The following is a 26,748-nucleotide window of genomic DNA, read 5'->3' as shown; positions in this document are numbered from 1 at the left end:
CCAGCACCACGACTCCTTTCAGGTGCAGGAAACACTGTGTCCAAGTCGGACACTATCGCCTCTACGCTCTGGCCCCAGGGGACGTGTCGGGCAGCTGCTCTCTCCTTCACTTAACCTTCTTCTGCATCACCTGCCACCACACGCCGTGGAGTAACGCTCTCAAGGACGCAGAGAGCACCCCTACCCTCCGCCGGGGCTCTCTGCTTTGGTAACTGTTCTCACCTTTCGCCAAGACCCGGCACAGCCATGACTCTGCTCAGGCTGGGAGTTGTCAGGAACGACCTCCCAGAACACTCCCCGCCGAGCTGTGCCCACCAGCACGTCCAGCCAGCACACATGCCCCTCCCGGAGCCTTCCAGACTCGCCAGCACACTCCTCCCGGTCCCAGCGCTCCCATCTGCCCGGCTTTCACATCTGAGCCGGTCACGGAGCCTCCCTGTGCCTGCCTCCTAGAGGCAGAAAAGCCACCTTCACTCCCACACACCCTCCCCACCGCTTTCGTGTCATCGGTGGTGCACAAGGGTGTAATTTTACTTCTGTTGCTGAAGCTAACAGAGGCAGGTCTTTCGCAACTGATCGCCCGTTAAAGATTCACTGCAGCAGCCGCGACTCACGCCTCAGTCCACACCTGTGGCCACACGGCCGTCTGGTGCTCACACCTCAGACACCGTGTGGCTGTCTGGTGTTTGACCTTCCCGATTCCTTCAGGCCTGAAGAAAGTTCCAGAGCTCCCATATGCGAGCCAGGAGCTGCCTTACGCCAGCCTGCTCACTGCAGGCTCACAGAGCCTCAGGAAATGGAGGACCAGGACGGCCCCAGCTGCGACAAGTTCAGGAGACAACGGCAGGATAGCCGGCATGAGTGCTGACAGTTTGAAGCACACGTGACGTGCGTGGTCCTCGAGGCGGAAGAGCTGGGTGCATGGGGTCATGGAAGTTTCAGGTCAGAGCTCAGGTGTCACACCTGACCCAGGGCACCATGCCAGTGGCGTCCAGGTGTGCTGTGGGCGGCAGCCCAGACCCCTTCTCCCAGTCTGCCTTCAGCTCCCCCAGGTTTGGAAGCTCAGTTCTCCAGGCACGTCTCGGACATTGGTAGGAACAGACTCAAACCAGACACCGATTTTCAAATTCAAGACGGCGCTGTCCCTGCCGGCCGGTCAGCAAAGGCTCTGTCCCTGGACTCATGGCTCGTTCTAGCCACACACGCCCGGTGGAGCCAGGATGGGTCAGTGCTGGGACCCTGGGCGGCGGGCAGCCTGCAGCCCCAGGACAGGGGGAAGGGGGAGGCAGGGCTCCGAGCCTTCAGCCAGTCTGGGCAGGGAGGGGCTGCGGGTCCAGGGCGGGGCAGACGGGAGCATGGTTGTGGGTGGCAAGGACCAGAGGTGCGGGTGAGGGCACCACCGGGAGGAGGGGAAGAGGCCAGGTCCTGGGGCTGGAGTGGGGTGGGGGGAGCTGCAGGGAGTCCCAACCGTCTGGGCCGCTAACAGTGATGTTAACTCCGCTTTTGGGGAAAATCTGAAGTCAGCACATGGAGCAGGTCTCATTCGGCGCAATTTAAGGGCTCCTGGCCCCGCCGTGGGTGCCAGGGGGTGGCCTGAGGACAGATGAGGCACCATGTGACGGGCGGGGGGGCCCTCCGCGGAGCAGCCCTGCCCGGGTGCCTCCCGCCTGCGCGGGACCCGGAGGGAGCAGCACGGGTCGGCCGGTTTAGAAATGAGTGAAGCCAATGCCAGTGCCTAAGAACAGGGACGTTACATCACTTCTCCACCGACTGGCTTTGCACCAGACACGCCTGACCTCATCTTGACGCACTTTGTTTTCCTGCAGCTCACCATTTACGTCTGCCGCCCGGATCACACTGGACGTGCCTGTCCCTGCAAGAGTCCCGGTCAAGCCGCTGGGCTCTTAAGGCCGCTGTTTCCAGGAAATCTCCACTCAGTCCACTTCGTCAGGATCAGAGCTTCAGCCACGTGGTTTCCTAAGACAGGGCACACAATCGCCAAACTACAGTTGCAATCCGAAGTTAGAGCTCAGGCCACGTGAATAGCTCTGTGCTCATCTGACCTCCACAGCAGCGGGGTGAGATGTGGAACCTAACTTAAAAAACTGGCAAAGATTAGTTGAACACAAAAACCTACTAAAAAACAGATTTTCAATACATTCCATTAATTAACTGTGACCATAAATGATCTTTATTAAAGAACGCATATTCTTATGATTCGAAACTAAATGTTTTAAAAGAATGACATACCTAATAAAACTGACATGAAAGTGTTTTATTTAAAATTGTGCTAAAAAGCAAGTAGATGTTTATAAGACATTTGTCTTATTTTAGAAAACATAGGCTTTAAGGATTAAAAGTGACCTTCCAAACCCGTTGCCAGAATTAAAATTTCACATCACAGAAACGTTTAATAACAAATATTGACAGATTACAAGTAAAGTTCAACAATAAATAAAAAAGCCTCAATTTTTTTCTTTACCAAAAGAACACAAACTGATGAAATACTAAAAAGTTAACATAATTTCAGGAAAAGGCACATCCAGGCAAACAGTCCAGGCAGTTTGTAGGAAGGAGGTGCAGCGTCAGCTGAGCGCGACAGCTTGTTTGGGAGATTCTGAAACTCAGCAGTGACACCAGGACCTGTGAGCAGAGGGCCCAGTCCCCGACGTAGGAGGTCGCAGGACGTGGACAACAGACCCTGAATGTCCACCGGGCCCCATGGGTGCTCAGGGGCTGGACCGCTTCTCTGGTCTCGGCGCACACCTGGCGATGGCCACCCTCCACAGCACCGGGGCCAGGAGGAGGCTGAGCGTGGTCACACTCAGGATGAGGAGATACACCTGCAACAGGTGCGGCTGCGTCATCCCTGCTCAGAAGAGGTGCGCCCACCCCACCCCCCAACCCCTGTGCGCCCTCTCCCTGACACTGAGACGCACGCAGACCGTTTCAGTCTGAGTCCAGCAGCGTCCCCGTGTCCTGTCAGGGGCAGGTGGGCGGGCGTCCCTCAGAGGGTGGGCTTTTTCAGCAGCAGGACTGGGTCGCCTAAGGCGGGGACAGGGGGCAGACCCTGTCCTGGCTTCAAGCATCCAGCCTTGCAAGTTCCAAAAGGGCAAAAAGCAGCCCAGATGGCAGAAGGGGACCAAGGTCACAAGTAGCTTCAAACAGAAACAACTACGGAGGAGGCCGTGTGCCTACAAACCCACGGGCCCGGCCCGGCGTCATCCCAGCAGACGGGACCCCGGCCTGGTCTCGGGCGCCGAAGGTGCAGGTCAGATGGCATTTACTGCACACCTTCCCGGTTCTCAGCACCACCGACACGCAAGCTAGGGCCTTGGCTGTGAGGGCGGGTCTCGTCCTTCACGGGAAGCCCTGGAGGGACCTTGTCCCACCTCCTGACACACCTGCCGCTGCAGAAGGAGCGTCATGCAGGGTGAGCCGGGGACTCACCCCTGAGCCCACCCCTGCCCCGACCCCTGCCGCCAGCAGCCAGGCGGGCAGAGACTCACCTCCCGAGAAATGACCCGGGCTCTGCGCGCTCTGCTCCCCAGGACCAGAGAGAACTCGCTGCCCTGGGCCAGCCCCGCGGCCACCCCTGCCCCGACCCCTGCCGCCAGCAGCCAAGCGGGCAGAGACTCACCTCCCGAGAAATGACCCGGGCTCTGCGTGCTCTGCTCCCCAGGACCAGAGAGAACTCGCTGACCTGGGCCAGCCCCGCGGCCACGATCCACTTGATATACTGGCTGGTCTTGGGCAGGAGGAGGGACAGGACCAGGGCTGCCAGGACAAACTGTGAGGGTGGCCGGTCACTGGCTTGGCCAGAGCCCTGAGCCCCACCCACAGGGGGACACACCAACCGACAGAGACTGTCCAGATACGCCACCTGGGCCCCGGGAAGCAGGGGCTCAGGTTCACCAGCAGAAGCGGGGCCTTCCCACCAAACTAAGTTCATAGCACTAAACGTCATGCAGCGTTCAGAATGGAAGGTTTACTTTTCATAAGACGTAAGCGAAAGCCAGCGTCAACAGCTGGGAGCGGGTAGAGCAGCTCCGCAGCCACCAGGGACTCTGGAAACCTCGGGTCAGTTTCATAACCGCAAAGCCAGGCAGCTACTGAGCAGGCACCCGTCCCACCTCAACAATGTGTCGTCCCGGAGAACAGACAGGTGGGAAGTGGCTGTTAAAAAGCCCGTTTGCCTCACAGGGTGGGGCAGTGGTTTCCCAGACTCACTCAGGATAGGAGTCAAATCACAGGGCAGGTTTCCCGGAGGAGCCAGAAAGCGGTTCCTCCAGTTCCCACTTTTTCACTCTACATCCTCAGCACAAGTCCTGAGACGAAGGATCACCCTGCTCCCAGAGCCCCGCACGGCTCAGTGGTGCTAGGGGGACGGCGCAGCTCAGGCAGACAGCAGGGGCGCTGCGTGGCCGGCACAACCACAACAGGTGACCTCCCCGTCAGGGCCACAGGGGGGCTGGTACCTTCACGACGACCACCGACAGCGTGAGCACCATCAGGACGGACAGCTCATACAGCACGAAGGTGGGGAACACGTGAAGACCTGCAGGACGGATGTGTCACGTGCTGGGCTCGGGGGCCAGCCTCCCAGGCCCTGGTGTCCCCTCCTCCGTCAGGGACAGGAAGGGTGTCCAAACCTGCCCTCTCACCCAGAGACTCTCAGCAGAGAGCCTGGTGATTCAGTGCAACCCCCCTCCCATTTCCATGTGAACCTCGGGGTCTCCTGGGGCCTTGCGGGCCCAGTGCAGGCACGTGGACAGGGAGGTGCCAGAGAGACGTGCTGTGACTTCAGGTGTGACCACAGCCTCCCTTACCAGCTAGAGACCCAGACACGGGGACTCCAGGCAGCACCAGTTTAGTTTTTGTATTAAAGTTAGGATTTCCTCCCAGACTTCGTTTTGACGCTCCAACGTCAACCCACTGAGCACCACGAAGGATGACCAACTGATTTACGTCCCTGAGGTCAAACGTTCCCTGCTTTTATGTAAGATTCCCCTTCTGAGACCAGCTCCTATGGGAGCCTGCGCAAACAGACGCCAGTGCGGCGTCTCCTCGGAGGGGGAGGTCACCTATGGATGCGAAAAACACGATGGCCAGGAAGTCGCGGACGGGCTCCATGTAGGATGCAACCTCCTCGGCGACCACGTGGCCCTGGGAGGAGACGAGGGCTCCGGCCAGGAAGCAGCCCAGCTCCATGGACACGTCCAGCAGCTCGGTGACCTAGGGGGAAGGACATGCCTCGCAGCAGGCACACGCACAGTGGAGGGCCACCCCGGCCCCTTGGACCTGGTGGGCTGTCTCCACGAGCAGCGGCGTGGCAGGAACAGAGGGCAGCAGTGCGGCTCTGCAGGGCCCAGGCAGGCAGAACAGGGACACAGTTCTTCTGGGCGACAGTGGCCGGAGCTGGACAGCAATGACGGCTGCACCGCATCGTGAATATGCCAAAAACCGCAGAACTGCACACTGACTTGGTTGAAACAGGGAATCTGCTGTGTGAATTTCATCTCAGTAAAAAAAAAACTGACAAAAATTTGCCAGAACGTATAAAACCACAGATGAGTAAGCAGGTAACCAATAGGAAACAACCTGAAAACGCTAACAGGCCTGTCCCTGAGGAGCCTGTCCCCAGGAGCCCGTCCCCGGGGAGCACAGAGTGCTCACTTCGCTGGCTGTCGGGGAAATGAAACCCCCAAGGCCGACAAGAAGCCCCCAACAGGACTGACGGCCCCCGAAGCACCGTGTCAGTGAGGACGCGGGCGGGGGACCGGCTCAGCCACCCAGGGAAACCAGCCGCGGACGTGCAGGCCCCACACGGGCCCGGTCCTGGGGCCACACTCTCCTGGAAGGGGCCCCGGGCCCCAGGAACACACGGGGCCCCGGTGGACACAGCTTCACTCCCCGCGGCTCCTAACGCCTGTCACACGGCAGCTCAGCGTCCGCACCTCGCCAGCCCGGCACCTGCGGCCAGGGCTCCGGGGACACGGGGTAGAGAAGACCCAAGGGCCGGTGGGGACAACTCAGAGTTGTGCTGTCAACTCCTGTCTGACACGGTCCGAACAACTGGAGGAAGCAATGTGAAAACAAGGGTCCATCACAGACCTGAGTGTCCAGACGTGTGAGGCGGGTCTGGGTGTCCGTGTGACCCCGGGCCTCCTTCTCTCTGGGGGCTATCTGTGGTCTGCTGATCCCACACAGCTCAGACATCTCGGGGTCTCCCAGGATCGCCCCGACTCCCTCACGAGAAGCTGTCCTTCAAGTGAGAAGGCTGCTTCCAAAACAAGCCTCATTGCTCAGCTGCCCACATCGTGGGGAAGAAGGTTCTCGTCACAGAGAACTGACGACTGTCCCCAGCTGCTCCTCCCACTTAGGTAGGATGGACAGAGAGCTGAAGCCGGGGTGGGCACCGCCCCAGGGCTCACCCAGCAGGCGCCCGCGGGCCCGGGGAGCACTGCCAGGCGGCACGGCATGCGCAGAATAGAACGCTAACAGCGTTCAGGTAAAACAAGACGGAGAATCGAGCACGGGCTCTTGAGGAACCAACAGCGGCGGACCACAAAAGGCAGGCACTGAGGGTTACCGTCAGCATGAAGAAGGTGAAGGCGGAGACGCCCAGGACGAGGATCTCTTTGTTCCCCTTGCTCTCCGCGTGCAGCTTGCGGCAGTACGGCCCCACGACGAACGTCCTCATGGCCAAGCAGAGCAGCAGGACCGCGGCCAGCGACAGCAGGGTCTGGCCGGCCAGGGCCAGGAGCCGCGCGATCTCCACGGCCACGCTGCGGAAGAGAGCGGCCAACTCACCATGCGACGGCCTTTGCTGTTTCCCCTCCCACCACAAAACAAGTTACCCAAACCACACACGCTTCATTTCTGAATGTTAAAGTAAAACTCCTCAAGCATTAACCTCAGAAAGTAAGTTACTTGAATTAAATACAGAAGCCGAGTTGCGTTCCAGTGAGCACGCGTCACGGGCGCACTGGCTCCCGGCCGACAGCTCACGCGTCCCAGTAGACAGCAGACAGAAGGTCTCGGGAGGCAACGTCGCACGGAGACACTGCTGTGGGCTCAGCATAGCGAGCAAGGCCGGTATCCCAGCAACTTTCAGAAAAGCGTTCCCTTATCCCAAGCCAGAACTCTGAGTTTTATGTCTGTTTAGTCGTGGAGAGGACTCTGTACTAGGCTCTTTTCAGAATATGCTATTCCCAGCTCAATACGTTCTTAAGATCTCAACCCAAAGACCCTCAGGAGAAAGGCACTGTGGAGTATTTGCAGTATTTCTAGCAATGTATTTTTTTGGCCCCAGCTCTCCACTGTATTTAGGAAACCAGTCAGCCCGAAATCCTGGTTTAAAAGTTCCTGACGGAAGACTGAATCTGGCTGCTAAGAGAGAATTCACCCCGGCAGTCAGGCCGATGATCGCAGCTCCAGACGCGTCCCAGGGTGTGTGCGGTGAACACACTGGCCTATTAATGCTCAGGACAGACAGTCCATGTGAGACAGCGGGTCCAAAGACCTGGCAGGAACAGGATGGGCTTGAAGTCCTGCCCATCTCCCAACCCCAGCGGCCACGGCTGGACCCCCGCACCCAGCGCTCCGCCCCCGCGACCCCAGCTGCCCCTCCCCATGGCCCCTCTGCTCCTCAACAGGCCCCGCCCCAGGGTCTGTGCCTGTACATTCCTGCCTCAGAGGCCCTGCTGTCTGAAGTGGTCCCAGCCGCTCCCGCCCCCTCCCCTGCTGTGACCCTCTGCCTGGCTCCTGCCCACACTGGAAGTCTGCTTGTGGGCCCTTCACACACACCGTCCACCCGTCCCAGTCCCTAGACAGGCGTGCTGTCCCACACCAGCCCGCAGTTACAGTTGCTCAGGTGTCGGGCTGCCTTAGTGAGCTGGTACAGGAGCGCCATCCCAACAGAGCCCATGTCGCGGTGACGGCTCCACGCCAGGCTTGTGTTCAAAGCCAGCGCCCCCGTCTGTCGCACACACTGCCAACCAGCTCAGAAACACACACACAAGAAGCCCAAGCCAATCTCTTTAAAGACGACCCTGCGATGTTCCCACTAGCTCAAGTGTCACCTGTGCCCCACACCCGTACTGCACGTGCACGACGAGGACACCCCATCCTGTGTCCTCACTTCTCCACCTGCTCCCGTGTCGGCAAGAGCTTTGCTCCCGGGAGTAGCTGAGCACGTGCGGCACCACCTGCCTGCACCACGTGTCTGTGTCCTGCGTCTGCGGGCAGGTTCTGCTGTGTCGGACAGGCTTCTGTGGGCTAGCTCGTGCGCGGCCCATGCTCGACAGACCCCCACCCCGGGCATCGCGTCGCGGCAGGGAGAAGGGCCGCTGGCCCCTCCTCGGTGGGACGGGGAGCATCTCGCACTTGCCTGTTCTCCCTGCTCACCTGCGTGTGAGCTGGGTCAGTCTCACTTTTCTCATTAATTTGTAGATCTTTATCAAATAGGAAACGTAACCCTCTGTCTGTAAATCAAGCAAACTTCAATTTAAAAAATAAGATACAACGTGTACAAACACCTCTTTTCCATCTGTCTTTGACCTGCTGACCAAGTATGCTCCTGCACACGTGTGCACACGTGTGCACACACGTGTCCGTGTGCCTGTGTATGTGTGTTTGTGCGGGTGCATGTGTATTTAAACAAAACACAAGACTTCGGTGACGCCGGCCACCCTTCTGGTCCTTCACGCCTCCTGGGATTTGTGTTCTGCCTGAAGTAGAACGGCCCCCGCACCCTCAATACTTGGAAATGCTTTCATCCACACTTTCTTGTAGAACTTCTATGGTTTTGCAAGATTTTAATCCTAGTAATTCGAATTACTTTTTTTAAAGACATGTTCTCGTCACAGTCCCCGTGTCCTGTTCTTCACCTGTGAAGCGTCTGGAGGGAAGAAGTTCTTTCTTTTAGGACAGATCAAGAATAATTCTGAATAAACCTCGATAACGAGGCAATGTTCATATTAACATTACAACTGATTTTATTTCTTTGAACTTTTTTTACCATAAATTTTCCTGGTTATCAAAATTGGAAAGAGGTTTTCCCAAGTCATACAGAGACGTGTATACAGTACACAGCAGAATCACAGTAATCATTAGTCTACCAGCAGAAAAATCGTTAACACCTCGTTTATTTCTAGTCTCCATGTTCTTCCTTATGTAGATAAAATACTGAATATAATTTTTAACAACTTTGATATAAACCTCATTCCTTATGAATCACTCATTTAAAGCATACAGTGCAGTGGTTTCTAGCATATTCACAAAGCTGTACAACCATCACCTCAACCTTGACCGTATCTGCCACCTATGCCACTGAGCACTGACCCCGTCCCCTGCCCCTGGCCCGGGAACCACTAGTCGGCTGTTCGCGTGGACCAGGGCTCCACACGGGGCGGCATCGGCGCCTCGTCCCTCCAGGTGTGGAAGGACGCCGGCCTGTGTGGGCAGAGCACGTTTACTCATCTAGCTACTGGGTGTGGGGGCCGCTCCACTTTCCAGCCATCAGGATGCACGTGGCCGTGACCTCTCCCGCACGCCCATCTCAGTGTCTGACTCGTGGCTGCAGGGGCCCCACACTGCTGTGCCACCGCTGCCTTTAAAAAATGATTACAGGATCTGAGACTCATAAGATGTGAAACATCCAAGACACAATTGAAAACCACTCATCACACGAAGACTCGGGAAGCCATGCTTGATGAAGCTCCAACGTCAGGACAAGGGTTCTCTGGTCTGACAAAGATTCTACATCATTTTAAATCATAAAAATGACCCAACAGCAATTAAAAATTATCTTGAAACAAATGAAAAAATAGAAAATCTCAGCAAAGAAACAGAAGTTACAAAAAGACTCACGTGCAAGTCATACCACCAAACAAGACGAAACCTGCTGGACAGGCTCGTGGAGCGGGGGGTGCCAGAGGCTGGACCAGGGAGCTTGAGGACAGACCAACAGACTTCACCAAGTCGGAACGACAGATGGAAACGTGTCTCAGAGACAGACCCCCAGAAGGAGAGGGCAGGAGGGGCTGACAGTCCTGAGGAAGCAACAGGCAAAACCAGTAAATCGGGCAGGAGTTACAAACCCCCAGCCTCAAAGGCGAGCGAGCACCACATGGGATCAACCAGAGGGCGTCGGGACTGAACGCATCCCCCACCCCAGCACCAGAGCCACGGTGCGGTCCCTGGAGGGGCCTTTGGGAGCTGACAGGCTTCCTCGCGGTCACGAGGGGCTGCGACTGGATGAGTGGCCTTGCGAGAAGGGACCAGAGGGCTCTGAGCCCCCCTCCCCTGCACCGAGACACAGTGGGAGGGCAGGTCGGGGGGTTCGCACCCTGATCCCAGACTCCAGCCTCTGTGACTGTGGGAAATGCACGTCTGCGATCAGTGTCTGCTGCGGAGCCCAAACCAAGACACCAAGACGCGTCATAACTAAGCTTCTGAAAACTAAAAGCAAGGGAAACTCCCGAGAGCAGCCAGAGAGCAGCCGTGCGCCGTCTGTGGAGAAACACGGGCCTGAGCCGGCTCCCCTCTGGGGCCACGGAGGCCGGGGGAGCAGTGCACCTCCGAGCTCCGAAAGGAACGGAAACGTCTGCTGCAGACCGAGGGCCGGCGGCCGCGCCCACCAGGAACAAAGGACACCGAGAGGATGCGCCGCCAGCGGCAGCAGGAGTGACCTGACGAGTCCCCAGGCGGGAGGAGACCTGGACTTGAGACGGGAGGAAGGAGAGGACGGGCAAGAGGAGCGAGTAGGACAGCCACGCTCCCGGGAGCTGGAGACGCCCCGTTTGATACTGACGCGGCTTTCTGCACCAGCTGACGTGGTGCTCAGCGTTAAGTAGAGAAAGACAACGATGACGTTTAAGAAGCGGGGGAGCAAAGGGCCCCGAGAGAAAAGGAGGACCCCCACCGCACGGAAGCTGGGGAGACCTTCCACGCGCAGCCAGGCGCGGACGGCAGGCTGAGTGAGCTGCGGGGGCACTGCGATGCCGTGAGCGGCCACAAAGAAATCACACGAAGCAATTATTCACAGACACTACAAACAAATCAAGATGGACCCTTAGAAATAACCCACAGGGAGCTAAGCAAAATGAAAAAAAGGAGCAAGAAACAGAGACAACAAAGCAACAACCAAACAACAAAGTGAGAGCCTCACACCCTAACACGGCAGTATTACCTTAAATGTCAACGGTCTCAACACACCACTTAAAACAGGCAGAGATTTGCTGAGTGGATCAAAAAAACCATCCAACAGTGTGTCGTCTGTAAGAAATTCACTTCAGACACAACGGCATAAGCGGCTGACGTACAGGGTGGGGCAGGTGCACCACTGCGCACGTTAATTTTAAAAAAGCTAGTATTAGACAAAGTGGGTCTCAGAGCAGGACAGTCACTGGAAACACAGGGGGTCCTACAGAGTGACAAGCGGGGCTGCCCACCAGGAGAACGAGACGGTCCCACATGTGTGTGCACCAAACAAAGAGCCCCAGAGGAGACAAAGCAAAAGCTGACGGGACCCAAAGCAGCAGCAGACAGGAGCTGTAACTGGGCTTCACCACCGCCTCCCTCGTCAAGCGGCAGAGCTCCAGCGAGCGCGCAGACAGACCCGAGCACACAGCCAGCACCCGGGACCCGACAGACAGCGTGAGTACTCTCCTCAACACCACCAAACACGCGTTCCGCTTTCAAGTGACTCTGGGGCATTTACCAGACCATGTCCGGGGCCACCAGATGGACCTCAGCAAACTCAAAAGAACTGGGATCACACAAAGTGTGTGTTCTTACCACAGCGGACCCAAACCAGAATCAATGATGAAAGACAGCAGAGCCGCCAAACACTTGGAAATAAGCAGCATACTTCTAAAGAGGCCACAGGTCGGAGAGGAAGTGTCAAAGGAAAGGCTTCAAAAATTAAAAATGCACTTAACTAAATGAAAGTAACACAGTGGATAGAAGTAAGTGAGTGCAGCTAACAGTGCTGTGAAGGCGTTTACAGCGCTGAATACTTACAGCAGAAGAGAAGGACAGTTTCAAGTCAGTGGTCTGAGTTCAGACCACAAGAACCTACAAAAGAAGAGCAAAATACACCCAGAGCAAACAGAAGGAAAGAAACAGTAAAGATGAGGGTAGAAACCAATGAAACTGAAAACAGAGAAACAAAGAGACAAGTCGATGAAACAAGGGGCTGGTTCTGAGAAAAGAGTAATAAAGAATGAACAGAGGCTACCACTGCGGCTCTTACAGCAAAATGAAAATAAAGAAATTCTAGAAACAACTCCTTGCATTTAAATTCGATAAATGAAACTGAATGGACCAATTCCTCAAAAAACCAAACTAGCCGCAGCCAACAATATGAGTAGATAATTTGAGTAGCCCTGTAACTACTAAGCAAATTGAATCCGTAATTTAAGAAAACTCCACAAAAAGAAACCTCAAGACCCAGATGGTTTCATTGGAGAATCCACAAACATTTAACAAAGTATTAACAGTAATTTTATACAATATTTTCTAGAAAATGGAAGAGGCAGGAATACCTCTCAAATCATTTTATAAACCTATTATTACCCCAATACCAAAACCACATAAAAAGAGAACAGAAAAAGAAAACCGCAAACCCGTATCTCTCGTGGACTTAGACATAAAAAACTCAATGAAATATTGGCAAATTGGATGAAGCAACGCACAAAAAGAGTTCCACGTAGATCATGACCGGTGGGATTTATTCTAAGTGTGCACGGCTGGTTCAGCTTTCAAAAACCACTCAGTGTAAATCGGCTAGTGAAGAAAAACCACACGCTCCTATCAGAGGACGCAGAAAAAGCACCTGACAAAATCCAACACCCCTTCACGATAAACACTCTCAGCAAACTGGGACTGGAAGGGAACTTCCTTCCACTTGACAAAGAACATCTACAAAAATCCCAGAGCTAACGTCACACTGAACAGTGCAAAAACGAACGCCGTGCCTGTAAGATCAGCAGGAGGCGAGGGCGTCCGCTTTCGCCGTCTGGCTCAACAAGGGCCAGCGTCTGGCCAGCACATGAGCAAGCACGAAAGGGGGGAGGCAGAAGCAAAGAACGCGACGGGCCTCAGCACGCCAGTGATTCTGAGAGAGACTTCAGAAGGCCTGCCCGTTTCTGACCAACGCTCTCCTTTTACTGTAACAGATAAAGCAAGCGCAGCCTCTGGAAGCAAAGCACGGTACTCACACGCACATGGTGTACTTGTTCACGACAAAGTCAGGTTCACAGCCCACCCACGTGCAGCCTACCTTTACGCTTGGCAGGGCGCCCGCTGTCTTCCAAGTGCCTTTATTCCCTCGCAGGTACTCTTGTCATGACAGTATGTGCAACACAACCCACATCTTCCTGGCTTAATTTATTTTTCCCATTTGGCTTCTCTCTCCACATGAACCTAAGCAAGTGCAGTGTCGGTTTTGGATTATTTCATCCAGAAACAGCAAGAGGGACTGGGGCAACGGTGACAAGGAGGCCCACGATGGCCCTCACACACAAAGCTCACAGACACGCACACGCACACGCACAGCGTCCAGGTGTGTTCCAAGCACTTTCACATCTCAGCTCACTCACCCCTAACTCCCCTACCAGGTGAGTACTGCTGTCATCTCCACTTTACAGTGACAACGCCGAGGAAGCATGAGGTTGGTAGTTGGCCCACGATGCACAGGTGAGCGTCTGAGCCCACGCAGTGTGACTCCACTGCTACTCTGTGCCTCTCACCTGTGCCACGTAGGCTCTCACTGAGCCTTTGGAAAGACGTATTAAGTTATATTTTGACAAACGAATGATTTGAAACCAGAAAAACAAACTGTGATGTGAAGTAAAGTCCGTACCTGGAGTGTGCGGCGGCCCCCGCCTGGATGAGCATGGGCATGACAGCAATGAACAGCCCCAGCTGCACGTCCTGCACCACCAGCATTCCGAGCAGCACGGCGCTGTAGTCCACATCGCCTGCTTGGGAGAAGCCTCACTTTACAGCGTCTCAGGTGAAAACAGTCATTGTGCACATTTTCAAAATAACTGAAATAATTTTGATACTTTTAATAAGAATACACACTTTAAAACCTCTTGAGAAGAAACACTGAAACGTTTTAAAGATTAAACAATTTTTTGTAAAGAAAACCTCCAGGATATTTTATTTCCACTCGTCACTTGTTGCCTAGTTACAGAACCACCTCACTACAAGGTGGCGCGGCAAGCAAGAACAGGACAGGCCTGGATACTGACGCTCATTTCGCTGTGCCCACCCCCCACTGGTCAAGAGTGACCTGGCCACCCCTTCCCGCCTCACCTGCCGGGCAGTGCCAGGCACGCCCCACCCCCAGCAGGGTCTTCTCTGACAGGCTCCACTCACCGCCTCCAGGTGAGGAGGCCCTGCAGGTGGGCGTCACATTGACCCGCATTCCACAGGGTGGTTTTCAACACAGATTCGTTTAAGTGGGGCCCAAACCACCCACATTCACGAGCACGTAGAGGGCTCTTTCTCGGTCCAGAGGGGTTGGGGGAACAGGGGTCCCTGGCAGGACACGAGCACAGGTGTGCACAGCCACCAGGTGGCCCCGTGGGGAGCAGGCCTCTGGGGCAGATTCACACAGCGGTGATGGCTGCAGCACCGCAGAGCACACGGCCACCCACCTTCCTTTTCGCTGCGGGCGCTGCCCACCAGGAACTTGGACACCAGGGGCGTGCTGGACAAGGACAGGCAGGTGGAGATGAAGACGCTCTGAGTGGGCCTGATCTGCAGAGCGTGTCCCCACAACAGGCCGCAGGCCACCATGAGCAGCGTCATGCAGCAGGGCCCCTGCAGGGAGATCTTCCACACCTGGGAGAGAACACAGGGCGGCACGCCAGGCATGGTGGCACCACAGCCGGGACAGCTGCCACCTGCTCGCCCACCACGGGGGTGTCTGACCTCAGGAAATGAGCTACAGGAGCCCCAGGCCACACGGCAGAAGCCCACAGGTAACTGAACAGAGGCCTAGCCCCGACATGGAGCGCTGTCCATCTTCAGCTGTGACTGGCCGACCAGGCCCCATTGTCCTATCAGGAGGGGAGAGGTCCACCCTCAAGAGCTGTTTCTCAAAAGTTCAGATTTCCAGGACTCCTGCCAACAACCCCACACATCCTCAGAAACCCTGAAACAGAAGCCCTGCCGGGGCAGGAACCATGCCGACTGCAGACAGTGCCTGACACCCACGTGAGCAGCCACCAGAGTCTGGAACGCCCGTCATCAAGCAGGAAGAGATACCAGAAGAAACCACGCGCCACCTCCAGTGATGTCGCACCTACGTGAGGAGGAGTCTGGGGGCACCAGGCACTGGGGGCCTTGCAGATAAATGCCAGTCAAGGGCACGAGTAGGCAGGACAGAAGCGTGTCCTCAGGGACAGGGGACAAGGAGGACTTCCTCAACTCAGGCATATCTGACTGGTTTTCCGTCAGGCCTCTGGGGGTTTCACCAATGACCTAAGAGTAGCCTTCCAGCAACTGGAGGTACGTACAAACCCTCCTGAATAGCGCCCACCTGGACACACGCACGGGGGACCCACAGGGCAGGAGTCCTGTCAGCTCAGGACAATCGCAGCGCTCACCTGAGGCTGCTCCACAGCTGTGTCAGTCACATACCCCTGAGAAATGAAAGGAAAACCGAAGCAGACCGTCTGCACCCTGGGCCCACGGGCCTAGGGAGGCCGGGAGACCTTCCCGGTGCAGCTCAGGGTCAGGGCTGCCCGGCAGGGGGCAGCCACTGTCTCTGGCACTTGGGGACGTCAGAGCCAAGGGGACATTAGAGACCCCCAGCTCACCCTAGACCAAAAGGCACCCAACAGGGGCCTGTTCCCCAACCAAGCTTCTCCCCTAACTCACAAAGCAGATGTGCCTTCCCAAGCCACCCATCCCCAGGCTGCGTCGCCAGGTGCAGAACCCCAAAGCGCCACAGAGCGTCGTCACGCTGATGAAGGCAGCAGACGTCACACTGAGGAACCCCGCTCTCCCATCCAACACTGACCACTACAGTGCCGGGAAACATACCGTCACAGTCCAGACGAGACGAAACCCGCGTCTCCCCACGAAGCGGACGCTGGGGCTGAGAAGGCCGTGCGGTGACGCCGCCCGCCTGGCTCCCAATCCCACAGCTCACCCAGAGGAGCCAGCGGTGCCCCCCATGGGGCCGTGCTTCCTCAGAGCCGCCGTGAGGGGACCCCTGCCCCCGAGACCCTGGAGGCCCCGTGTCCCCGCCGGGTTCCCTCTGCCCCTGCTGCTGCACACACATCCCCAGAGGTCACAGGAGTAATTCGGCCAGTTTTCCTTAGGACCCAGGAAAGTGGCCAATTTTCTTTAAACTCTGGATTCAGAAATTAAGATGTGGAGGTAACCCTGCCAGAAGTGGAAAAGACACAAACGCACGTGGAGAAAACACGGACCCGACTTTGAACGGCCAGCAAGGAGGGCACTGGGAGGAGGAGAGAATAAGCAGCTGACAGGCCAGTGGAGCTTCTACCAGGGAAGGGGGAGGCCGAGGCGGCGGGGCCAGAGAGGAGGCGGCGCTGGGGGGCCAGGCCTCGGCCGAAGCTCGCTGCTGCTCGTCGTGGAGGGACGCCTGGCGTCCCAGGGGGTCTGAGAGCACGGGGCGGGGGGACCGGCACCCGCGGCTGCCAGGGGCGTTATTTCCCGCGCGTCTGGGCTCCTGGTGCGTTGCCGGAGTCACGTGGAAGGCCCACGGTTTTCTTTTGAATGTAGCATTCTGGCACTTTTACATGTTTCCCTTTGTGACTGCCCATTCCTACAGTATTTGTAACGGCTGCGCCGCCTCCATCAAGGAGCTCTGCCACAGTCTAGCCAGGGGACTCGGGCTGCTTCAGCTCGCGTGTAACACACTACAACGAGGAGCTGACCGCCTTCACGGGTTAGCTTTAAAACAGAGCCCAAGGCGCTCATACTAAAGTCTCCCCCCGGACAGACCCGGGAGCGGGAGGCTCAGGGAAAGGACGTGAGCGTGGCGAGCACCTAGGTCCAGCCCGGGACACTGGCGTCCTCAAGCTGGAGGCAAAACTGGGCGGGACCAGGCTCGTAACCAGCCACGCTCCTCTCCCCCCAGCAGCCTTCCCTCTTCTGTGTGCGTCTGTGCAAAGACAAACCAGCTCCTCGTTAATTCACTTCCATCCTGAAACACTGCAGTGTTCAAGCCAGTAACTCTGAAAGCAAACACATTCAGGAGGAAGTGCTGCTTCCACTGTTTCGGTGTTTATTCACACACGGTCCCAACTACCACTGACCTCTCAGACACCTCGTTTTACAGTGATGGAACAGGAAGTCAAAACCTGCCATTTACTTAGGAATTAGAACCAGGAACCTTCTCCCAGGGTAACACACGGGACGTTCAATTCCTGTGATACTATGGCCTCTGAAGGTGTTGGACCTTCTTGGAGGGACCCCCAGAAGTGACTGAATGTATCATTTCTCAGACTTATTTTAGAATTAGTCACATGAAAGCTAATTTCATTTACTCATTGAACTTTCACCTTTTTTTAAAAACTGTTATCTTTTGAAGTTTGTTCCAAAATAACGTCAAACTAAAACGTCACATTCTGTCCTAAACACACTTAACTTGCCAGGCAAGTCACAAACCAGCGTAAACAGCAAGCAGGGGCCGAGGCTCACACAGAGCAATGACAGTCAGACCAACAGGACTCACCTTTCTCAGCTTCTCTGGGGAAAATTCTAGGCCAACGAGAAAGAGAGTAAAGAACACGCCAAATTCTCCTAACGTCTCCACCTGCACGACCGACTGAAAAACAAGAGAGTTTTAACACCATCTGATTCAACACATTCAACAGTCTCCTGTGCTTCACAAACAATCTTGTCCTGACAGACTCAGCGGGACCCCACCCAAAACCCTGCTTTCCTCTGTGTCTGAGATAACCTGGGCTTCCCGATTCTGGTGGGTTTTTCTCCTTTTTCTTGATTAGTTGGAGGGGTATTTTTATTTATTTTCTAGGAACTAGCTCATGATCACCTGTTTCCAAGGTCACTAACTGCCACCGTTGTTTCCATTGGCGCCTCTCCTGCGCGTCCTCCGTGGAGTGGGGAGGCAGTGGCCCGAGTTCAGCGCTTGCCTAGGAAGGGCGTCCTACCCTCCTCTGGGTGGGGTTTCCTCGGGACGCATCTGACCGCACAGCAGGGGCTCAGAGGTGCCGTGTGCTTTCCGAGCCTCGCACTCCCGCAGAGGCTGGTGCTTACCCGCCACGCCGGCTACTCCTGTGCCCTGTGCCCCGCCGGGCACCCGCGGTCTGCCGGCTGCGACGCCTCGGACCCCGCCCCGCTTTCACCCGCACCCCCTCCCTTCACGTCCAAGCTGCCTCAGTCGCTTTACTTTCACTCGGTCTCGTTACTGCACTTTCTCCTCGACAGCCTCTCAGAGGGAAGCTTACTCCACACGCTTATCGTCGTGAAGCACCAGGCTCGCTCTGTCTTCTTTTATGTCTTCTGGGCGTTATGCCTCCTCTCTGCTACTTTCCCCCTTTTAAATCGGGCTGTAACGTGACTTCAAAGTAACACACCTACGCCTGTACTTCCCGACCTACAAAACGGAAGCCCGTTAACTCCCTAGCAGAGGACAGACAGTCGGTACTGTTACTCTCCCTCCACTAACCGCCCCACAGCCGCTAGTCGGCTCTTGGAGTTGCATCCGTAGCTACCGTAATGACGTTGTTCTTCCACGGTGCAGGTGATCTACTGGGAAATGGAATATTCACAGTGTCCAGCTGGATCTGTCACCTACTTACTTAGCCTGAATCTGCTTATGTGGTGTCTGTGCCATTAAGACAAAACGAAGGGGAAAATACATTTTGTTTGCTACTGTTCGCAAACACCCTGGAGAGGAAGCTGGGTCAAGGGCAGGCAAAGGGTTCTCACCTACAGCTTTTCATACTGTGTTGATTGTGTGAAAATTACCTATTCAAACACTGAATTAAAGCCACGCTTCCCAGAGGCCACCCTGCCTGGAGGTGGCAGTGGCTGCACGTCCCCGCCAGCCAGGCCTGCCTGCTGTCAGGGTTAGGTGGCGCTGCCTGTGTGGGGACCCTCAGCTCAGAGGCCCTCCAGCCCCAACACAGGTGTGGGATCAGACAGGGTGAGGCTGCAGGTGGAGCCACCCACCCCAGTCATCAGAGAGGTTCTGAGGACGCTGTCGCCTGTTCTCCGCCTCCTGTACCAGAAGCTCCTTCCGTGTGGGACCCAGCACACCTTTTCTTAGCATTCTCTTTCCATTTTGTCCAAATTGTGTTTTTTTAGGGACACATTTTGAAGCCCACAAAGGCCTGGGAATCTGTCGTTTCTGTCCAAAAGTGTCTTCAGCAAAGGACACAGCCCACTCCCACCTGCTCACAAACGCCCCCAGCAAGAGCAGCCTGACACCCACACCTCGGCTGGGTCGTCCTCACCATGACAGCTTCTCAGCGGGTGAAGCATGTTTTAAAAATACGTTAATCCAGCACTTTTAGCCCCTTTCAGTGTCTGAACAACCAAGTCCATCACATTACTGCAAACAGAATCTTAAACACATGAACAGGGTCATTTCCCTTGGTCAAGTCACTCATGAATGAATGAAGAAAAAGACTCTCTTATGCTTGAGAGATTTCTTCTGAAACTTCAAAGGGCACCTTCTTTATAAGAAACTGCTATCTTCATTAATTCAAGTTCGCCAGATATTAAACAGTTAGGTTTTGTTCTTACCTTAATGCTGTTGAGTCCCGAGGGTCCAAGGAGCACACCACAGATGATGTATCCAAACATGGTGGGCAGTCCTACTGTGGTGCACAGCCAGCCACAAGGTAAGGACAACATCCCAATGGTGACAATGTCCTGACATAAGAAGAGACAGATGAGAAACCCAACCTTCGTACCAGGTGGCCAGAGAAAGCGGGGCTCATGGAGTCGGCAGGTGGACGGGGCTCTGATGCGGAGGCCGGAGGCGCTCGCATGTCCTGGGAGCAGATGAGTCCTGCTCCTCGGGGTCGGAAGTGCCTGCCAGCTCGGGCCCCATCTCGGCCCCCGTGAGACTGGGCGCACCGACCTCCTCTCAGCATTCGGGGCCGGGGCACCCTCACCACTGATCCCCCCACGAAGACCACATGACCATCACAGTGACAACTGATTCAGAGCAGACCCATCAGCTGTGCTAAAGCTCCTGGTCACAGTGTGACGGGGAGCAGGAGAGTCACAGCCTCAAAATGTCTCCCCAGAAGGCATGTCAATTACCAACAGGGAAGCAGCAGCCCCACCCTTTCCCGGGGACTCTGTCATCCTCAGACGCAGCCCCTCCCAGTTTCCATCCCCGTCACAACCAAGGATGGCAACAGCCCTGCCGACGTGACACAGCCAACACGGGGTCAGCGCTCAGGACGAGCCCGTGGGGACCGCTTGTCCCCTGCAGCCCGCTGGTCTTGGCAGCGTCTGTAAGAGCGGGCTCTTAGCCTTGGTTTCTTTTCCTGAGCAGATTCCAGCATCAGGGAGCTTTGCTGGAGACCCAGCAACTTATCCAGGTCCCGAGCAGGGTGCACCGGTCACCCTCACGCCCGTCACTCACTTGGGTCCAAACGCACTGATCTGGAACCACACCATCAACTTGAAGTCATCCCACGTCCTCCCACTAGGCCTGCCCCCCGCCCCGAGGGCACAGCCCTGTGGCAGTGGCACCACTGGAGAAGACGGCCGCACCACACACCTGGACAAACGCACGCCAAGTCACAGCCCAACCTCTCTGCCCGGTAGAGTGAGCCGCCCAGTGAAAAGGGCTTTCAGATCGTCGAAGCTCTGACCTCATCACAGCAACTCCTAACTTCGAAAATCTTCCAAATTCTCAAAAGTAGATTAATTTTCACTTTAAATATTAAAATGCCTTAGTCTCTTGGAAGAAATTTTTAAATTGAGAGAAAACGTTTCAAATCACAGAAAACAGAATTCCAGCGGAACCCGTTAGGAGAAGGCTGTGCCCCCTCGTGTGACACCCAGAAAATTAAGCGTCCCCCCACCCCCAGTGGACCGGGTGGGGCGGCGCGGGCAACCTTTATGAGGTGGTGGTCCGCCCGCGGGATGGTGGCGTCCCTGGGCTTGGTGAGAATGTACTGGTTGTTCTGGGAGTCGATGAGCATGCTGAGGCCCAGGTCCTCCTCCACCTCCCGTCGGGTGAGGTTCCGCCTGGAACTGGCCTCCTCCTCCTCCACCCGCAGAACCGCCTCAAAGTTAACCCCTTTGACCTGTAAGAAAGACCCATGTTACGTTACTAAAACCGACGAGACATTTTCGAGTTCAAACTTCAGAGTAAACCCTATACAGAGGAATGATTTCAGCATTCTGTCAAGTGTGGCAAAAGACCAATAGATTAGAAAATCAGGCAAAATTTTTCACTTAAAAAAGTGATTTAAAGATGGACGTGTTTAGGATTTCTGCTACTTCCAAACACCCACATCACCTAACTCGGTGTGTGACATTGTCATTTGTGGCAACAAATAGGTATCTTGTCTTCATCCCCTTTCCCGGCTCACAGCTCCCAAACCCAGGTAACTTCCTGAGTGATGAAGACCGATGGAAACACCTTTTCTTACATTTGGTCTTTTGTCCCCAGTTCCTGAAATCACACCAGAACAATAGGGGTCAAGAAAGAGCTTCTTGCTGTTCATGACAAGCCGCTCTTGACCCTACCTGAGCTGCTATTAGCCAGGTAACGCTGGAAAGGACCCAGGTACCTTCAGGATGGGGCTGGTCACCAGAGGAACAAGCCAGTTCTGAGGGCGGACCTTCAGCCCCACTCCTGATCTCGGGAGGACAGCAGGGCCGGAGGCTGGGCTCATCACAAGCCTCGTAGCGAAGCCAACATAAACGGCCTTAAAGCATGGGCTTCAGAGAGCTTCCAGGGCGTTAACCTCCTCTGGTTTGTCATCACTGCCTGACCCTCTTCTGGGTCCCCCCCCCCGACTCACAGTCAACCTCTGGACTCAAGTCTCGCCTTTCTAAAGAATCTGGAATCTGTTATAACGGGTGAGCTATCTGACAGCCTGCCTCAGACCTGAGACGGCTTCATGGGAGGAGCGGGCTACTCCGCTGGCAGGTCCACCCCGATCCCGACTGGCCCGGCCCGGCTTCCCTGAGACCAGAGCCCGAGCCGCCTGAGGGCAAACCTGGAAACGGAGAGGGGGGTGGACAAGAACACGGGGGCAGTCGGGGGACGCCGTGTCCCTCTGCTAGGCCACCCCATCACCTTCTAAGGCACACAGCGCTTTCCTCTTCACGTTCCAGCTGCACTCAAAACACACCTGCAAACAAGCCCCACGGCACACCCGCTCGGGGAGCCCAGCGGGCAGGGCGGCGGCCACTCACCGACTTGTTGTCATCAAAGGCGTGCTCCTCTATCTCCTCCTCCAGGCGGTCGGCCGCCCTCCTCACGTCTTCCAGGATCTCGTCAAGGATGGATAAGCTCTTGTTTTGATGCTGCAGGTGTTTAAGGGCTTCAGCTTGACGTTTTTCTGCTGCCAGAAGCTCCACGTATTCCATCTCCTCCTGGTCGTTTTGAGAAACAGAGAGCAGTGCTTACCAAGGAGCAAACCAGGACATGGCTTCCACCCAGCTGGCCGGCCGGGCCCTCCGCAGACACACACTCTCCCGGGCCCTCCTGGGCACGAACGTCAGGGAAGCCGAGGGCCCGGGTCCCTCACACATACGGAGCACCATCCCGGGGACACTCCTCACACTACACGTCAACGAGGCAGCACATGACTCTAGGTCGACTCTGACGGCCACCGCCTCACACACCACCACTCCCCAAACACAGTTACGCTGCAGGCGCGGCGCCTACTATGCACAGCGCCTACTATGCACAGAGGTACAGCTGTACTTTAGAAACCACTATGGCACTGGACAATTCAGCTGTAAATTTCCAAGCAGAACACACACAGTCAAACTCCAAGTTACAAAGGGGAATATTCCAGAAGAATCTGACAGCGTTAATTACTCACAAAACTGATGGGCAGTGCTGGTAGGAGGTTTTAACACATATACATTACACAACCGTCTAAACTCAAGCTGCCTTAAAGCAACAGCCTTGCTACTAGAGCAAGTATTTACACTTAAAGAGGTGGGCAGAGCCGGCACCGTGAGCGGCAGGGCAGCCCCGGGGCGCGCGGCCCTGGGCATCTCCACTCAGCAACCAACCCCCCCACCCCGTGCCGCTGTCTGGACCCCTCAGAGGCAGGAACGAGGGCCAGCGCCAGTGGGAACACCGTTCACGTGAGTCGTAGAAAGCAGGCATATTGGATCAGTATCACCCACACTCGTGTTTGCTCTGGTTTTATAGTAAAACTACCTCAAATCGATACCGCTAAAAATCCATCTTTAAAACTGAACACTTTTAATGTCTCAACTGCCCAAAGGATCTGGTAAGGCAGGAGACCCTGCTCTGGAGACAGCATTGCGGTCTATCTCCCAAAACGCACAACAACGCAGCCTGCGCAGCACACACGCCAGACGAGACGCCCAGTCAAGCTGGCGGCCGCCCCGACCAGCTATTACCTAGTACCATACTTCCACCAAAAACACCACAGTGCGGTTAAAAAAGGAAGTTCACTAAGTTTGTGTCTCCTCTACTTTTCAGGCTGTGGGATGATGCCACAGCCGTTCTATGGAGATGAAATGACGCTTTTATATTTAAAGTTCCCGGCACATAATGGACGGTTAAATGACAGCTTTGAAAGCTGCACAAATATCACACGCGACACAGGGACAGCTTCTTCTCATCATTTTAAAACTACACTTCACCAAAATCTTTAATTCAAATGCATATATTTGTTTAAGACAAACTTTACTATTTTTGTTTTCAGTATGTGGACCCTCACACTACAAGGAATTCTGGTCAGAAACTGGAAATGTTGGCCGCAGTTACAAGGGACTTATTTCCCATCAGTTTTCTGGGATGACATGAGTAGCGAGTTTAAGTGCCTGGGGTCTCCACCTCGAAGAAGGCATTCGGAAGATGCAGAGGGATCAAATGCAGATCTGCGAAGTCTCTGTGGAAAGGGACTGACTCTCCTGCCCCTGCTGGGCCGCAAAAGGCCCGCACGGCTCCCACTTGCCACCGCACCCCGCGGCCCACGCCCGGGACTGACCTTGATGGCCGCCTCCCGCAGGGCCTCTAGGCGCTGACGGCTGCTCTCCTTCATGTTGACCACGTCCCTGTAGTCCCCCTGCAGGGCTCTCTGGAGGCCGTGGATGGCCTGGAAGACTGAGTTTTCGCTCTCATTCAGCTCTTTCTGGAAGATTTCAAATGTGTGCACCTGGAACAGCTTCTCTTCATCCGAGAGGCTGGCGTCAGCTTCCACGGCTCTGATTGCATTTTTCAGTTTGTTAAGAACCACAGTCTTCTGGCGAAGAAGCCCAGAGAGCTTCCTGCACCCATCCAGGACCCACCGCCGGCCCTGGGTGGCCGCCGCCCCTCTGCCCCGGTGCAATTTGATGGCTTGCCTCGCCACCTCCTCATGCTCCGCGGCGCCCGCTGGCAGGGGAAGGGGCGGGAGCAGCAGCCACAGGAGGAGCCCTCCCAAGCCCCACATGACTGGATCCTTGAGGACAGGGCAGCGCAGTCCAAAGACGTCTGCTGAGCTTGACTTGCATGTTAGATGCACATTTTGAGCTGAAAAAGAGATTTACGGTCACATATAGTTGAACAACTCATTACTGAGATTAAAGTTTTAAGTAATTACTAAAAACGATCACTTTTCTGAGGAAAACGTCATTTTTCCTAAGTTAACATTCACATTTGAACAATTTATTACAGCTGGACTGTAGTCAAATACTGAGTCACAGGGTGTGGTACCTGGTGGACAGTGGAGATGAAAGGTTACATCCAAATTGAAAGGCAATTCTTTTAAGGAAAACTCAGCCTCATGTATCTCCTAAATCTACCCTGTGCAAAAGACAAAAACCAACTCTATCTAAGAGCGTCTGTGTATCAGAGGCCAGAAAACACCACCTGCTCCCCACCCAGGCAAGCGGCTCCGGGAGCCAGCGCTGTGGGTGCGCAGGGGAAACTGAGCTACTCCGACCGGCTCTGCTGTGCTGCTGGCTTCCCAGAGTCACCCAGAATTCTGTCCAAATCGCCATCAGTCACAGTCAGATGCTAGCAAGATGTCAAGGACAGAAAAAAGAAAAAAACCCACAAAATACAATGACCAAGAGCACGTTCTGTGTCCGATTCCCAACTCCTGGTCCTCTCCCTGAGAAGTACATACAAATCTACCCCGGTCGGCAGGGCACAGACAGGCCCCCTGGGCGCGAGCCCCAGGCCCTCGGGTGGGCAGCGCCCAGAGGAGGGCGATCAAGGGGCAGGTGGAAGCTGCATCAGAAGGCCACTGAGACAGGACTGCCTCACAGGCAGGAGAACGGGGTGGGGATGGGGGGCAGGCATAAGGGAGGAGTGACCACCACAGGAGACCTTGGGAAGACACGCTCTAAAACACACCCCTAAACCCAGCCACTAGGCCCAAGTCCTTACTCCAAAAATAAAACAAAACTTGCTGTTTCCACAGGACTTGTTTATTTCACAACATATCTATTACTTTAATTTCACCTGTAAACCCAAAGTCTAATGAGTTTAATCTGGTTTCCCAGGCAAAGAAGATTAGATGCAGCAAAAGTGAGAGTGTGTTTCTAGAGAGAAAATTCTGATCAAACCAAGAAGTGACGCCAGTAGAAAGTGCAGACCAAACAGAGCTTATGAGAACACAAAAGAACTCGGCCGACAGTAGCAGCCCCGGGGTCTGGGGAGGGCTGACTGCTCTACACACCTCAACGGACCCTGGAAAGACCACCACAGGAGGATGGGAGAGTGGCCGATGTTCAGAATGGCAATCAAAAGTCACCCACTAAGGACTGTTCTGGCTCAACATTCTGCTTAAAAAGTCAGGAGACTTCCATTGCAATTCAGGTTTAGATACGCTGGCTCCTAACGTTACACAGACCTAACACATCCAGGACTCTGAACTCCCTGCCTCCCCACTGAGGCAGGTGAATGAGAAGGGGCTGTCGGAATTACTCGAGTTCGCTTTTCACACAACTTAAAGTAAATGTTACCACCTTAAAAATAAATAATTAACCTATCACAACCTGGCAATATGGTTGACTTGTTATTTTAATGACTCACTTAATTGCTAAGCTTCTACTGTTTCAAAGGAAAGAAAGAATTAGAGCCTGTCTTCAGGACGGTCACTTTAAACATTTTTCAAAACGAATACTTTCTGTTTGTCTGGAGTCTGGGAAGCAGAGGCAGTGGCTGTAACAAGGCAGCAGGAGGGACCCTGAGGAGGGTCAAACTGCTGCAAAAGAATCTAGTTTATTCAACTCACTAGCATAGCAGCCACTGTCTGCTGGGCAGAGGCCAACTGGGCCAGGCTCTTGGGACAGCCTGCCCCAGGTGCCCTGTCCACCCAGGTGAACCCGGGCCCTAAGTGTAGGGGCACTGACCTGGTCCAGAATGTGCCCACCCCAGGCTCTGGGCAGGAAATTCTGGAACAAGCAGTATGGATGTGGCTGGAACAGGTCAACGGGTATAGCACTAGTTACACCTCTAAAAAAACGAAACTGAGGAGTGTTTGTAGCAGACGGTTTAAAATGAGAATTCCTTCCTGACACCTCCAATACCTCCAGGTCGGGCACGAAACAGGCAAC

General features: G+C 55.0%; 1 protein-coding gene across 1 annotated transcript in view; it reads right to left on the bottom strand.

Annotated features, from left to right (window-relative positions):
• Nucleotides 1-2,583: 2,583 nt before the first annotated feature.
• TMCO3 (transmembrane and coiled-coil domains 3) overlaps nucleotides 2,584-26,748 on the bottom strand; it is a 25,649-nt gene continuing 1,484 nt past the window's right edge. The window contains exons 2-13 of the mRNA XM_074378603.1: nucleotides 24,192-24,715; nucleotides 22,411-22,590; nucleotides 21,099-21,290; nucleotides 19,768-19,896; nucleotides 17,729-17,821; nucleotides 14,673-14,859; nucleotides 13,871-13,988; nucleotides 6,593-6,788; nucleotides 5,085-5,235; nucleotides 4,479-4,558; nucleotides 3,641-3,790; nucleotides 2,584-2,843 (exon numbers count right to left, since the gene is read on the bottom strand). Of these exons, the coding sequence (XP_074234704.1) occupies nucleotides 2,730-2,843; nucleotides 3,641-3,790; nucleotides 4,479-4,558; nucleotides 5,085-5,235; nucleotides 6,593-6,788; nucleotides 13,871-13,988; nucleotides 14,673-14,859; nucleotides 17,729-17,821; nucleotides 19,768-19,896; nucleotides 21,099-21,290; nucleotides 22,411-22,590; nucleotides 24,192-24,635 (2,034 nt within the window). The 5' untranslated portion in view covers nucleotides 24,636-24,715 and the 3' untranslated portion in view covers nucleotides 2,584-2,729. The remainder of the gene's footprint in view (nucleotides 2,844-3,640; nucleotides 3,791-4,478; nucleotides 4,559-5,084; nucleotides 5,236-6,592; nucleotides 6,789-13,870; nucleotides 13,989-14,672; nucleotides 14,860-17,728; nucleotides 17,822-19,767; nucleotides 19,897-21,098; nucleotides 21,291-22,410; nucleotides 22,591-24,191; nucleotides 24,716-26,748) is intronic.

This window comes from Camelus bactrianus, chromosome 14, assembly GCF_048773025.1.
Source record: "Camelus bactrianus isolate YW-2024 breed Bactrian camel chromosome 14, ASM4877302v1, whole genome shotgun sequence".
NCBI classification, from domain to species: domain Eukaryota; kingdom Metazoa; phylum Chordata; class Mammalia; order Artiodactyla; family Camelidae; genus Camelus; species Camelus bactrianus.
The sequence above is the reverse complement of the archived record's forward strand: the minus strand, read 5'-3'. Positions and strand labels throughout refer to the sequence as shown.